This window comes from Dothidotthia symphoricarpi (genome assembly GCF_010015815.1).
Source record: "Dothidotthia symphoricarpi CBS 119687 unplaced genomic scaffold P153scaffold_22, whole genome shotgun sequence".
Taxonomy (NCBI): domain Eukaryota; kingdom Fungi; phylum Ascomycota; class Dothideomycetes; order Pleosporales; family Dothidotthiaceae; genus Dothidotthia; species Dothidotthia symphoricarpi.
Genome location: NW_022985029.1, coordinates 629110 through 641180, shown reverse-complemented (window position 1 = coordinate 641180; position 12071 = coordinate 629110). Strand labels below are relative to the sequence as shown.

Here is a 12071-nt window from a genome sequence, read left to right as displayed (position 1 = left end):
CCCTTCTGTTTTATATGGACATCCAATGCTACGTCAACTCATGGGTGCTCCGATCTCTGTATATTATATCTTTTGGCACTACTTCCAAAAATTCAATCGACCTCCTATCATGTTGTTGGTGTGTCGATCTAGAAACCCAGACGAGCGAGTCCGATGTTGGATCGCGTCTCGGAGTCGTTTCCCTCGTAATCCGACAGACATGGTACCGTAGACTCCGAGTACGTTGCGTATGTTTGGAGTTTCGTGTTGTTGTGATTCTCATCGTTGCCCCATTCACGGCGGAACGTGTGGCATTGAGATACTGCCGCCAGGCTCTACGTTCTTCTCGGAGCTGATATCGTTGCTTTTTGCTATCTTTCAAATAAATACTCCTCATATCGTATGTACCGATTGACTTCGAACGTGGTCTCGCTTCTCCAGATCCATCGTACGTTCAAGCCGCAGCTTTATAGTACGTCGTAGCTGCCCTTCGCTATGGGCAATTGATGGAGAATTTGATGAGTTGATGAGTTGAGGACAGCGTTTGGGTTGGATTATGTTCTGACGCCAAAATGGAATCTAGATGACACCAACCACGACATGAATCGGTCCGGCCTATTATGCGTTGAGCGTGTATGATGCAACGAACCATGAGCGATGGCTACCTCCAGTCAGTCGAGCTGTCACACTTGGTAAACCATCTGAATCGAGCTGCCTAGTCTCATCGTGTAACGTGTTTGATAAGGCATACGAGGCCTCGCTTTCTAGACATGCATCCCATGCCGTACTCTTCTTAGTGAACAAGCCGATGCAAAACGCTGCCTGAGGTTCCTGATGAATCGCCAGATACATCTTCTCTTCAGCATCGTTCCATGGTCTTACGAAGCTTTGGTATTCGGGATGTGGTATGTCTGGTCTGACAACTTCGCCAGTCAGACTTTGAGCTTCATCAGGCATAGCCGCGGCTACCCTATCTTGCTGCATTCTTGTTGGGACAATTCTGAGCCGACCTGTTAGGCTCAGGTACTGGCTCCCATCAATCAGTCCTTCTCTGGAGAATGAGTGCGCGCCATGTCGAAAGGCTCCGGCTGTTACGGAATCGATGGTCGAATAGACGCCCAGGAATTCGCTGGGCCGAGTGTTGTATGGATATGATTCGTATTCGAGAACGTATAGAGTTACAAGGGGTCGAGCGGAAGGGGACTTCGATATCCGCTTCCGAAGACGATTCCGAGGGCGTTCATGTAGAAATTGAAGTTGAGGTGGCTTGGAGATTATGCCGTAGGCGTGTTCGCATCCTGGGACAACGAGCTCGCTGGACGATGTTTTGCGTTGTCTGGCTTCATGTCTCGATTTGCAATATCCACAGATCCCACCCAACTCTCTATTCTCGTTGTATCTCATGATGAGGATGTTGAGGAAGTTGGTGAGAACAAAGAGTACGACTCAGGATAGATCTATAAATGAGCCGGGAGATCCTGTTCTTTTCTTGGAGGCACATCTGGACTCCGCGGCCCCACGTTTCGAAACACGAAAGGTATCGAGCCAAGCTTATTCCCATGCTGGGGTGCGACGTTTATTGGCAGACACGTACCACCGGGGCGATGCTTCGCCACGGGAACTAACCGGGACGACAAGCATCAAGGTTCCCCTATAGCCAGATGAAAGCGCCACAACCACAGTATATGTAAACGAGGTATTTGTGGTGCTCAGTTACCGCGCGTCTTGTTCTAGTAGGTATCGTGTTTGGTTGATGACGTCTTTCGGCTAGCCACGTAAGCGCACTTCAAGGCCCATCCTCCTGTCAGCAAGAAACGAGGCGCAGCATCCTTCAGGAGCACAATTACCAAAACGGGACGAGCATTTGTAAAGTCGAGCGCTAATACTCAGATACATTAAATAAATGACCCGCGATTAACAATTGGCGAATAGTACGAAGAAACATAGATTGAGACGTGCTTTTCTTCAGACCACAAATTATTCAAAATCAAGATTTCCAAGCCACCTTCACGTAGTCCTCGACATCGGCTAACAAGACGTCTGGTCTCTCAAGCGCTGCAAAATGACCACCGTTCTCATGGCTCCTGAAAAACACCATGTTTCCGGTCTTCTCAGCCCAGGCTCTCGGGACAGGTGCAAGTTCAAATCGGAAGTAAGAGTAACCAATTGGTTTGTCCACGAATTTTGCTTCCTGCGTCTCGCGATACGTGTAGATCGAAGTTGGGTAGCACTCGCTAAGCCAGTAGAGTGTGATGTCGGCGAGTATCGTGCTGAGCGGAGGAGTTGTAGTTGGGTCAGTCCAGACCAAAAACTTTTCCCCAATCCATGCGAGCTGTGCAAGCGGCGAACTTGCCAGTACAAGACCAATGGTAGATGGCTTTGTAGCATGCATCTTAGCATACCCGTTTCCGACCGTGTTGAACTCGTCCAGTTTCTTCACACCCTCCTTCTCCATGTCACTCAGCTCATCCGCTGGGTCGGATTTCGACTTTATATTACCTGTTTGCATGAAGTTGACATGCATGCCTTTGCATTCGGGGTACCTCACGGCCATATCACGAGATATGAAACTTCCGATATCCCCTCCTTGGACAAGGTATCCAGTTGCGCCAAAGCCGAACGATAGAAGAAGCTTGTGCATGATGCGCGCTGAGTCTTCGGTGGTCCAATTTTTCGTGTGAGGCGGGTCAGACGAGAGCCCGAAGCCAGGGAGTGAGGGCGCGATGACGTGGTATGGCAAGGTCTCTGAGGTGTATTTGTTACGCAGTATGTCCATCAGGGGCAGAAATTCCAGGAAGGAGCCAGGCCACCCATGGAAAAACGCGATTGGGATTGCAGAAGGATTTGAAGAGAACAAAGCGGCGAAGTGAATGTCAAACTTTCCGCCATCGGTGTCTGAGACTTGGCTTTTGAAGTTTGGGAACGAATTGATGTGGTTTTCTTCTTTGCGCCTACGGCGGAATTAGCAAGATGTCTCTCGAGTGGCATTAGTTTATGAAAGCACAAAACTAATCGTGCTATTGATTGTGCTCACCAGTCAAATTCCTTCAGCCAGTAGTCTTTTGTATCCGACACCCATTTCCTGCTAACGCCAAATTCACCGTTGGTTTGCAAATTCTCATACGTCTCTTTGGCTATTGGGCTGAGTTTCAACAGGGTCTTAAAGTCCTGCAACTTTCCCTCGTCGATGCATAGTTCAAATGGTGTGGGCTGCTGCTTCGCGCCCGCTGGCACGACACCGAAAGGCTTGGTGGTCATCGTTGCTGTATGATCGTGCAAGTAATCAAGATGGAGAGATGTCTAGAAAGTAGACAGTTTGATAGTCGTGTCGAACACTAACTCTGTGTCTCTTTATCAAAAGAAGGCAGCGTCGATTATGACCAAATGACGTAACCCTCTACCTCTATAACAATATTACCAATCATTCGTGACAAAGCAGATCAGGTAGACAGTTTAGAGCTCTGCCTAAGCTCATGTTGCATATGCAGCTAAGCGTACCGCGTCAAGTTGAAGGTGTATCATATACCTTGCACGTGCGAAAGTGATGATCTTGTCGCCGATAATCACAAACGCTTGGGCAAACATGTGTACTGATCCCAATATAACTCGCCATCAAGTTGAACATGAGAAGACTAGTCAGCCAATAAGATATGAAAGTGGTCGAGATAGTAACTACGGGTCGTCGCAACCGCGTCGTGACCTCAGAGCTGACATCAGCGATGACCACTGCCAAGCTCGCCAAACTAGCTTCGCGTTCTCCGCCCGCAGATCTCGACGAGCAGACCAACAACACCAAACACAACCACCAACATGTCTGACATCATCCAGCTCGCGTCGAAAGAAGACTACGATAGTCTTATCACAGCCTCAACTGGAAAGACAGTCCTCGCCATTATCTGGCCGCAGGATAGAACTAGTGCAATACTTCTCAAACACCTCAATCTACTTCTACCAGAATCAGACCGTTCTGAATATGGTATCGTGGGCATATACAGCTTCGATGTATACTCGCTTCCTGCGCTAGCTGAAGAAGTCGGCGTCACGTTTGTTCCGATGCTGATATGGTTCAATGATGGAATTAGAGACTCCACGGAGTGGCATCAGGGGGTGAGGATTGAGGGGGAGAAGATCAGCGATGGCGTGAAGAGGGTAGTCAATAGAATCAAGGCGGCTGGGAAAGGACTGGGGGGTGATGAAGATAGTGACGAAGATGCCTGGGAGAACTGCTAGAGCCTTGACTATCTGGCACGACTCGAGAGTAACCATCGATGAACAAAGTAATTCCAAAATCCATCTCAATTACTTTGATATACTAACTAGATTCCAGCCTCATACCACCTATATATACTACCAATCAATGCGTCTGTTACAGATTGCTTGGCAAGAGCTGAAGCAGACGAATGGTGGCGCTAATTAGCACTCGACGACCCTCCACTTTACACGCATCTCTCTTATCTACTCCATCCAAGCAGCGACGCTCAAGTCTAGCATGTTCCCTGGCGAGTCTTTGAGACCAACTCAAGCCAGTTCAAATGTCAACTGTGCATCAAGCCACTACTCTGCCTTTTCTACCACATATGCGTGAACCGGAGTCCTAGGGCTGGGGGGTATTGGACCGATCCAACAGCGTCAGGGAGAGACGTGTCAGACCTGCTACGAGTCCGGGCCCAGGTGGTATCCCACGCCTCCGGTTGCTTGTTGGGGTGTCGTTTATCGAGAATCCTTGTCGCGGTTGATTGGTGAATCCAGTCTGCATTATCGTTGCTCCGAACGATCAAATGCTTTTTCACATTACGTGCTCGTTCGTCAAGCACAGAACGTAGTTTGGAGAGTGTGATGTCTTGCTATCACAACGCAAAGCTCGATCATCATGCGCGCACAAGCAAGACATGACAGGCACACGACAGAATCGTCAAGGATCTTCATAGTCGGTCTCCCCATCGAAAAGATCCGTAACGACTCTGAGCATGGGCTCGAGAAGGCAGGTTTCATCTTCTGGCATGCCACCAAAGACACGAAGCCGTTGAGCCTCCACCGATCGCTCCCGCTCATGCTCCTGATTCAAACGGAGTCGAACCTGCCATGCGAGATATGTCTGATGCCAGTGGTCCGCCGGCACACTGGTGATGGGAAAGAACATTTGAGGTTGAAAGTTGGGCGATGTTGTTGGATAGGAAGATGAAGTGTGATTTGTATTGACTGAATCACTTCGAATATGATCTGAACGCGAGTTGCGGTGCCGCGGTCGGCTTCTTGTCCGTTTTCTGTTGTGTCGCTTTCCCATGGTATTGAACAAGATGTAAAGAAAATAAGTAGATGACAGGATAGGGAATCGCCTCAGGCCGCGCACGAATCTGGAGAAAGAACTGTAAACAGCGAAATATCCCTGACCTTATATATGAAATACTTCATGATACCATATCACGCTATCATCAAGGCTGCAGTGACTCAGAGCCTCATCATCTGGTATGGGGACGGAAAATGCTAGAAAGCAAGCGGCCCAAGTGATATATGTTGGCGCGTGATTGGTCAAATGACGCCTGTGCTCGATTGTGGCGATGCCCGACATCGCTTCCTGAAAGAGTCATTTGGATTTCATATCCTATTTCTCTCCATCTTCCTGCATTCCGTGTCGATTTACGAGCGATATTGTGATTGTTGGAGCGCAACTTGCCAGCAAAGCCGTCGCGACACCGTTCTTTCTACCACCTGGCGCCCTCACACCGCTCTTGGGCCTCCTTAACCCTACGACCGGGCGGCGCAGGTCACGAAGCGAAGAAAACCGAACGCGATGGCGCCTAAAGCACACGCTTCTGGACTGGGGGCGATTACCTGCTGAAAGCAGATGATAAAATTAGGCTTCGACGGTATGCAAAAGGTCTTACACGCGGTTCGAGGAACGAGGGCTGTCCTGCTCTCTGATGGGTCCACCTGATCCGGCAGTACAATGAACATTTGGCCGTACTCGACGGATGTCCTTCTTTGGAGTCATTTCGTATTGAAGAAATCTCGTAGACTCAGACCAGTCTCCATGTGCTTGCATGGGTCTTCTGTCTTTCGTGAATAGTATTCTTTCGGTACATGTGGGTGTTTGATTGATAAAATGGCGGCGCCCTTTGCGACTTCAAGGGCTCGTGCGTCAAGGCTTCCATCACGTGTTACACGATAGCTACCAGCACGATGCCGAATGACTGTATAAGCATATGGTGTTCTCGAGCCGAACCGAATTCCGTAATAGATTCTATCCGCAACGACGCTCACCACTCCGTCATCCAAGAGAAGCCGGAGTTTCAGCCTTATGTTTCGCCGATGTCTTACAACCGGCTCTCCACCATGATTATTCCGGTGGTAGCACTATGACCCCTCAACATTGAACCATTCATCGCCTGTGTCTTCACGGTTACGCGTAATGCTGGTCAACGACCCCGTATTTGAAGCGTCATTTACGTGAGATCAGTCATATCCAAACCTGTATTGGGTTGACAGTGATACTTGGCTGCATTGAGAGCTACGATGATATATAGATGCCGCAGATGCGCCTCTGCAGAACCTGCTGCTGTCTGGTTGCGCTTCATCTCAAGACATTGTACATCGTTCCTAGACGGGTCTCACGCTCACCATGGCGTCCAACAAAAGAGCAGTCTTTCTCTGTTTCGGTAAATTGCCTACGAAGCTTGTATGTTCTAGCTCACATAGTAATAGCAGTTTCTACGGTCTCCGCTCAGTATGGACCTGGGGGTCGATATGGCCCAGCTGCAGGAGGCAACAACAACTACGATCCCTATAGCAGCAGACAAAGCAGCGGCAGTCGAGACAAGATGATTGTCGCACATGGTGTGCTTGCTGCACTTGCCTTTGTCATGTTTGTATGTAGAACACTTACAAATTGGAATACTCACCGATGCTGACGTCGTCCGAAACGCAGTTCCCCATCGGAGCCATCATGATTCGCCTGGGCTCCTTCCGCGGTGCATGGCTCTTTCATGGTCTGTTCCAAATGTTCGCATACATTGTATACATTGTAGCATTCGGAATCGGCATATGGATGATCAACAGCTTCCCCGTAAATCTACTTGATAGATACCATCCGATCATTGGAATCGTGGTTTTTGCCCTGCTGTTCTTCCAACCCATCCTCGGATTTATTCATCACCATCAATACAAACGGTACAGCCGACGAACTGTTTGGTCATATGGGCATATCTGGCTTGGTCGTATTGCTATCACGCTGGGTATGATCAACGGAGGACTTGGTATGCTCCTTGCAAGAGAGGCACCTGCCTTTCTTGACTTTGTGCCTACTCGAGGTCAGGTCACTGCGTACAGTGTTATCGCGGGCATTATGTGGTTACTTTGGATCGTAGCCGTCGTTGTTGGGGAGAAGAGAAGAAGCAGGACCCAGAAGGAGCTCGCAAAAACAAACGAGAACGGCATGCCACCTCCGTATAAAGAGCACGAGATGTAAGATTGATCCGAGCTTCAATCATTGGCAGTACTAACAACTGAAACTTAGGAATTCATATGCTTAAGGCCTGGATGTCGGGTTTCTGTATCTTCGCTCTTGGATGCTACAAAGTGTGATCGAGTCGTTCGCGCGTCGGCGAAGAGTCCACGTCCGCACCGATATATTCACCTTGATATTCTAAATGAGAAAACCCATCCTACCAAGCGTAGCTATCATCCACGTGTCCAACCACCACGCTAAACATCAATATCTGATTGACAACACAGATAAAGGCCTGTAATTAATTCATTAGCAATGTTCCGACATTGCCGCAGTTTGATTAGCAGACTTACGGGAATACCGAGGTACAACCATCCAGCAAGCCATATTGGATGAGCGACGGTGAAGAACGCGATGATACACCCGATCCACCATGCGTTGATGATCAAGCAACTGCAGATCATTCGCGTCCTCAGTGTGCAATTGTCCCAACCATTTCGGCCGTTCCACATCCAGAGACTCCACCCAAGCAGAACGAGGCAAATCTAGGAGAAATTAGCATCAAGCACGCAGTTGTTCATTGCTTACACATAATCATGCAAGAGCAAGGGAATAGTTGAGCTACGTACAGGAACATATACAACGTTGACGACGACGACATCCCTGTTGTATGTGTTGTGCTCTTCATGGGGATAAGATTCTTTGTCAAAATTGAACAGTGCGGCGGTCATCATTGCCATGAAGGTCCAGCCCAGCGATAAGCCGAGGATAGCCCATAAGATACGGCGATGGCATTCTTCCCTCTCGGCCATAAGAGGTGGTGGATCGCGGGTTTCGTTCATCGTGGAGGTGTGCGATGGTTCTGAAGAAGTCATGGACAATTTCATGCAAAAGACTCTGTGGGGACAGATATTTACCGAGCGTATGATGTGAAGACATTGCCGTTGCGATGATTCGGTGCAACAATCGTTGTACCACGGTACGCACATCCTAATTAGACCCTCATCCGTGGGATCTTCTGAGCTAAACACCCACCTAGATCCCGACCGTTGAGTTTAAAAGGAACTCAATTCTGCATCATTACTATATTGACTCCATCATGTCCACGACTACGGCGAGCAAAATGGCTAACGACACCGAAGCCCAGCAAACATCTCCGCCATCATGCAGCAGCCGCAACATCGAGCTGGAGAACGTAGCGCAGATACCCCGCGTTATGTCCTCCCGCGTAGAGAGGGGTTGCTTTACTCTACCTAACATGCCGAAGATCTTCCACAATAAGAAGTTCTGTTTCGCTATATGGTCACTCGTTTATATCGGCCTTTGTGGAGTTGTCACCGAGTTCCCTATCGAGATCGGAGAGAAGATCATTATATGCATCTTCGCAGTGCCCGTACGTCTTCCCACTGCTTCCTCTAACGCTGACATTGCTGACAAACAAGACCTGCATGGTTTCGCTTTCAGCAGCAGCTATAATGTTTATTGCTGTTCTGAACAGTTTCACTATCGGGGGCGCTCTCTGGCTACTTACCATGCTCGGCTACGTTCTTGGATGTGTTTTTATATATCTGGAGTGTAAAAGAGAGAACTTCAAGAGCCCTGAGGACTTTGGACGAACTGTCCTTTTCTACTGGTTGTTGATACTGCCTGTTAGTAAAGCCCTAGAGAATATCGTTGTTGATCAAAAATAACTGACGAACGGTCTAGACGTTGGAGCTTGTGCTGAGCACACTGATGTCGCTCGCAGCCTGGGTGTTTTGCCGCTTGGAACGACCCGAAAACATCTAGTTATGATTGTTCTATTTATGGCTCTAATGAAACAGGTGTAGGAGGGCACACTTTGACGTTCTTGGTTGCAATATAAGGCGTTGTGCTGGGGACGTCGTCGTTTCCGGAAATCTGCGCGACCCTCATAAAATGAACTGAGAAGAGCTGTACATAGATTAAGAAAGAAGAGTGCAGAAAGGAAACGAGCAAGCGTTATGGCGACCTGAGTACATTATTTTTGATACGAAGCTACAAGAGTTGATAGATCCATGTTTCAGGTAACATTTCGTAAACGGTGTGCGAAATCTAGACTAAGATGGATACCACTTTTGACCTCATCAAACATCCCCCATAAGATACTCCATAGATATAACACCGTCATACAGAAAATCATTACGCCGAAGATAGAAGTCCTTCCACAATGCACAACGTGAACGCCTGTAAATTCCGAGATTGAGAACAGACGGTCCGAGGACGGTGAATCGTGAAGCAGAAGTGCTGCCCGCTCACATGCGCACGCGGAGGAGGTAACGAAGTCGCACTTGGGCCACATCGTAGGTGATGAATTCGTTGTACTGAAGATATGCGCCTTTAACATTTGTCGGGCCGGGTTTGACCGTGACATCAGGCTAGAAGTATCAGTTAGCTCGTGCTTCGCCAAATAACCATAGAAATACTCACCATCATGCAACCGGCGAGTGCTGGATTGACACAGCTCGCATCCTTCCATCTGCTGGGTCCAGTCTGACCTTTGCCCCACGTGCTGTATGCCCCATTGGCCTTCGCATCTTCACCTGCACTATAGGAAGAGTCTGTAAGTTCCCACATGGGATCGCCCAGCTCGGCCTCGCAAAGAAGTAGCAGGGCAGTGCCGCCGGAACCACCGCTGCAGCAGTAATTGGCAGATTTGGATGACATGTCTGCAAGATAGATACCCTTGCCGAACATGTATCCGGAAACAGGAGCTTCAGGCGGCGCGATGCGGAGACCTTGGCTAAGAATACCAGCGAAGTTGGTCACACGAGAACCGTGCCAGAGAAGACGACGGTTGCTCGTGATCTTCGCATATGGGCTCTTGTCGAATCGCTCAAACTCACCCTTGCGCTGAATGCGGAAAATATCTTCAACGGAGTAGTTGAGGTAGTGGGTAGCACCCTTTGAGTCGTTGAGGTATGCAGCGAGTTCAGCGAACTCTTGACCTTGTGGGTTGAGGGGCTCCATCTCATCCATACCGAGGCCCTGAAATTGGCGATCAAGACGATGAATGCCGCCATCATCCTTAAGTGAGCTCTTGAGCATGGCCGCAGCCTCTTTCATGTCCGACAAACTTTCCAGTAGCTCGATTTCCCTCTTAAGGTGATCGTTGTCTGAAATGACGGGTGGCCGGTCACGCCCAAACGCATGGGGAATGACAGAGTGGTACAAGTCGGAGAGGCGGCCTATTTCACCACTGGACGACCCGACTGGATCGTCTAATGCAGCTGCAAGATCCTTGAGGGCCTGGAATCCACGCGAGATAGTACCCTTGCTGAGCTTTCCGAGGGGGAGCTTGTTTGCGTCGTATTTGAGGTCACTCATGGTTGCGTCGAAAAACTTCTGGTTGAAAATGAGCTCCATGAGACTTTGGGTCGGGCGATCCAGGGTGCACTGAGCGGCTTTGCGCTTCTCTTCACTCTCTGTTTCACCAACTGCGCCATCTTCGGCATCCGACTCTTCGTCACTATCGGGGTTGTAGGATCTCTCGACGTAGGCGTATTTGCCAGGCTTTGGTTCTTCGCCGCGGTCGTCCCACCTGAGACCGGACTTGTCCTTGAATTTTTTCTCGAAGTTTTTCATAGCGTCCGAGAGAGAACCAGTCCCGAGTGCAGCGCTCTGACCGCGCTCGCCTACTCTACCCCATCGAGTCCATGTCTTAAAGTTCTTGCCAGACGGATCAACGAGGAGCTGGCCAGAGTTAGTACCCGACAATTAACATGTCGAGAAAAACCTCTTACCTGAACCTTGTAGAACTTGTTGTTGTTGGCAGATGAGTTTGTTTGATTTAGTGACGCGTCCCAGATGGCATTGTTGTCGTCAATGTAGACCTGGTAGCTGCCCAGTGGGCAATATTCATCTATCGCGACCATGATGTTGCGAGACTTTGCGTTCTGGCCATCACCAATTTTGGAAGACTCAGCGATCTTGGGCTTCTTGGGCTGGGCTGTGTCCTGTACTGGCGAGGCATCAGGCGAGGCCGCGCGCTTCTTGGTGCCATTCTGCTTTTTAGCTGGGGCTGGGGCTGGGGCGGGAGCTGGAGCTGGAGCAGAAGCAGGAGCAGGAGCAGCAGAACTAAGCAGATATTGTGCCTCATCTGCTTTTGTATCTTTCACACTCGTTAGCCTTACGGTCTACAACGTAACCGAAGCTGTGTTGCATTTGTCGAAAGAATTGATGTGTCCAAGACTCACTTGAAGACTCGCACTCCTCAAGCCATTCCAATGTCACAACAGGAACACCGTGAGCAGTGGCAGCTTTGACCTTGGTTGAATTGCTCTCAAAATCCTTCTCAGTAGCGATGAGAAAGCTGGTGTCGGCCGTGACGGAAGACGCGACAGTCGCACCGAGAGACGTGACGCGTGCTTGAAGCGCGCTTTGAGTGGTCCCCGGGAAACGGCCAGATGTAGCGACGGCGCAACCCTCAAGTGGGCTGGCCTTGGTGACTTTCTGTGCAGCTTTGCGAGCCATTGCTGGTGAGGTGGAATTGGACGAGAGTTGAATGGCGATGCTGCGCAATTGAGGGAAGCGACAGACCTTTTAGAGCTTTCTGAGGCAGGGTGAGATGGACCCTGCATGAGCTGCATGAGGTCAATTGTCCATGCTTTTAGGCAGGAGTTCCAGGCAG

General features: G+C 49.4%; 8 protein-coding genes across 8 annotated transcripts; 3 read left to right on the top strand and 5 right to left on the bottom strand.

Annotated features, from left to right (window-relative positions):
• Nucleotides 1-597: 597 nt before the first annotated feature.
• Nucleotides 598-1383, bottom strand: P153DRAFT_390294 (uncharacterized protein; the record flags this gene model as incomplete). The annotated part of the gene is made up of 1 exon (XM_033670912.1): nucleotides 598-1383. One exon carries the CDS (start codon nucleotides 1381-1383, stop codon nucleotides 598-600), a length of 786 nt encoding a protein of 261 aa, XP_033519220.1.
• Nucleotides 1384-1674: 291 nt separating this feature from the next.
• On the bottom strand, nucleotides 1675-3380 carry P153DRAFT_128496 (epoxide hydrolase 1). Its single transcript, XM_033662028.1, has 2 exons — nucleotides 3014-3380; nucleotides 1675-2930 (listed from the first exon to the last, which is right to left on the bottom strand). The coding sequence occupies exons 1-2, from the start codon at nucleotides 3235-3237 to the stop codon at nucleotides 1967-1969; spliced, it is 1188 nt and encodes a 395-aa protein (XP_033519219.1). The 5' UTR covers nucleotides 3238-3380; the 3' UTR covers nucleotides 1675-1966.
• A 374-nt stretch (nucleotides 3381-3754) lies between these two features.
• On the top strand, nucleotides 3755-4254 carry P153DRAFT_370733 (uncharacterized protein). The gene has a single exon (XM_033669106.1). It carries the CDS (start codon nucleotides 3790-3792, stop codon nucleotides 4207-4209), a length of 420 nt encoding a protein of 139 aa, XP_033519218.1. The 5' UTR covers nucleotides 3755-3789; the 3' UTR covers nucleotides 4210-4254.
• A 637-nt stretch (nucleotides 4255-4891) lies between these two features.
• On the bottom strand, nucleotides 4892-5263 carry P153DRAFT_360990 (uncharacterized protein; the record flags this gene model as incomplete). Its single annotated transcript, XM_033666951.1, has 1 exon — nucleotides 4892-5263. The coding sequence occupies one exon, from the start codon at nucleotides 5261-5263 to the stop codon at nucleotides 4892-4894; it is 372 nt and encodes a 123-aa protein (XP_033519217.1).
• A 1450-nt stretch (nucleotides 5264-6713) lies between these two features.
• On the top strand, nucleotides 6714-7438 carry P153DRAFT_258216 (uncharacterized protein; the record flags this gene model as incomplete). Its single annotated transcript, XM_033662797.1, has 2 exons — nucleotides 6714-6845; nucleotides 6905-7438. Coding segments are annotated over 2 exons (666 nt in total), but the record flags the coding sequence as incomplete, so codon positions are not given.
• A 202-nt stretch (nucleotides 7439-7640) lies between these two features.
• On the bottom strand, nucleotides 7641-8265 carry P153DRAFT_390289 (uncharacterized protein; the record flags this gene model as incomplete). The annotated part of the gene is made up of 3 exons (XM_033670911.1): nucleotides 7641-7718; nucleotides 7777-7968; nucleotides 8053-8265. The coding sequence occupies 3 exons, from the start codon at nucleotides 8263-8265 to the stop codon at nucleotides 7641-7643; spliced, it is 483 nt and encodes a 160-aa protein (XP_033519215.1).
• Nucleotides 8266-8408: 143 nt separating this feature from the next.
• P153DRAFT_128593 (uncharacterized protein) lies at nucleotides 8409-9084 on the top strand. Its single transcript, XM_033662029.1, has one exon. The coding sequence runs from the start codon at nucleotides 8523-8525 to the stop codon at nucleotides 9000-9002; it is 480 nt and encodes a 159-aa protein (XP_033519214.1). The 5' UTR covers nucleotides 8409-8522; the 3' UTR covers nucleotides 9003-9084.
• Nucleotides 9085-9405: 321 nt separating this feature from the next.
• On the bottom strand, nucleotides 9406-11995 carry P153DRAFT_326274 (PARP-domain-containing protein). The gene is made up of 4 exons (XM_033665291.1): nucleotides 11638-11995; nucleotides 11185-11552; nucleotides 9872-11134; nucleotides 9406-9819 (listed from the first exon to the last, which is right to left on the bottom strand). Exons 1-4 carry the CDS (start codon nucleotides 11912-11914, stop codon nucleotides 9697-9699), a joined length of 2031 nt encoding a protein of 676 aa, XP_033519213.1. The 5' UTR covers nucleotides 11915-11995; the 3' UTR covers nucleotides 9406-9696.
• Nucleotides 11996-12071: the final 76 nt, after the last annotated feature.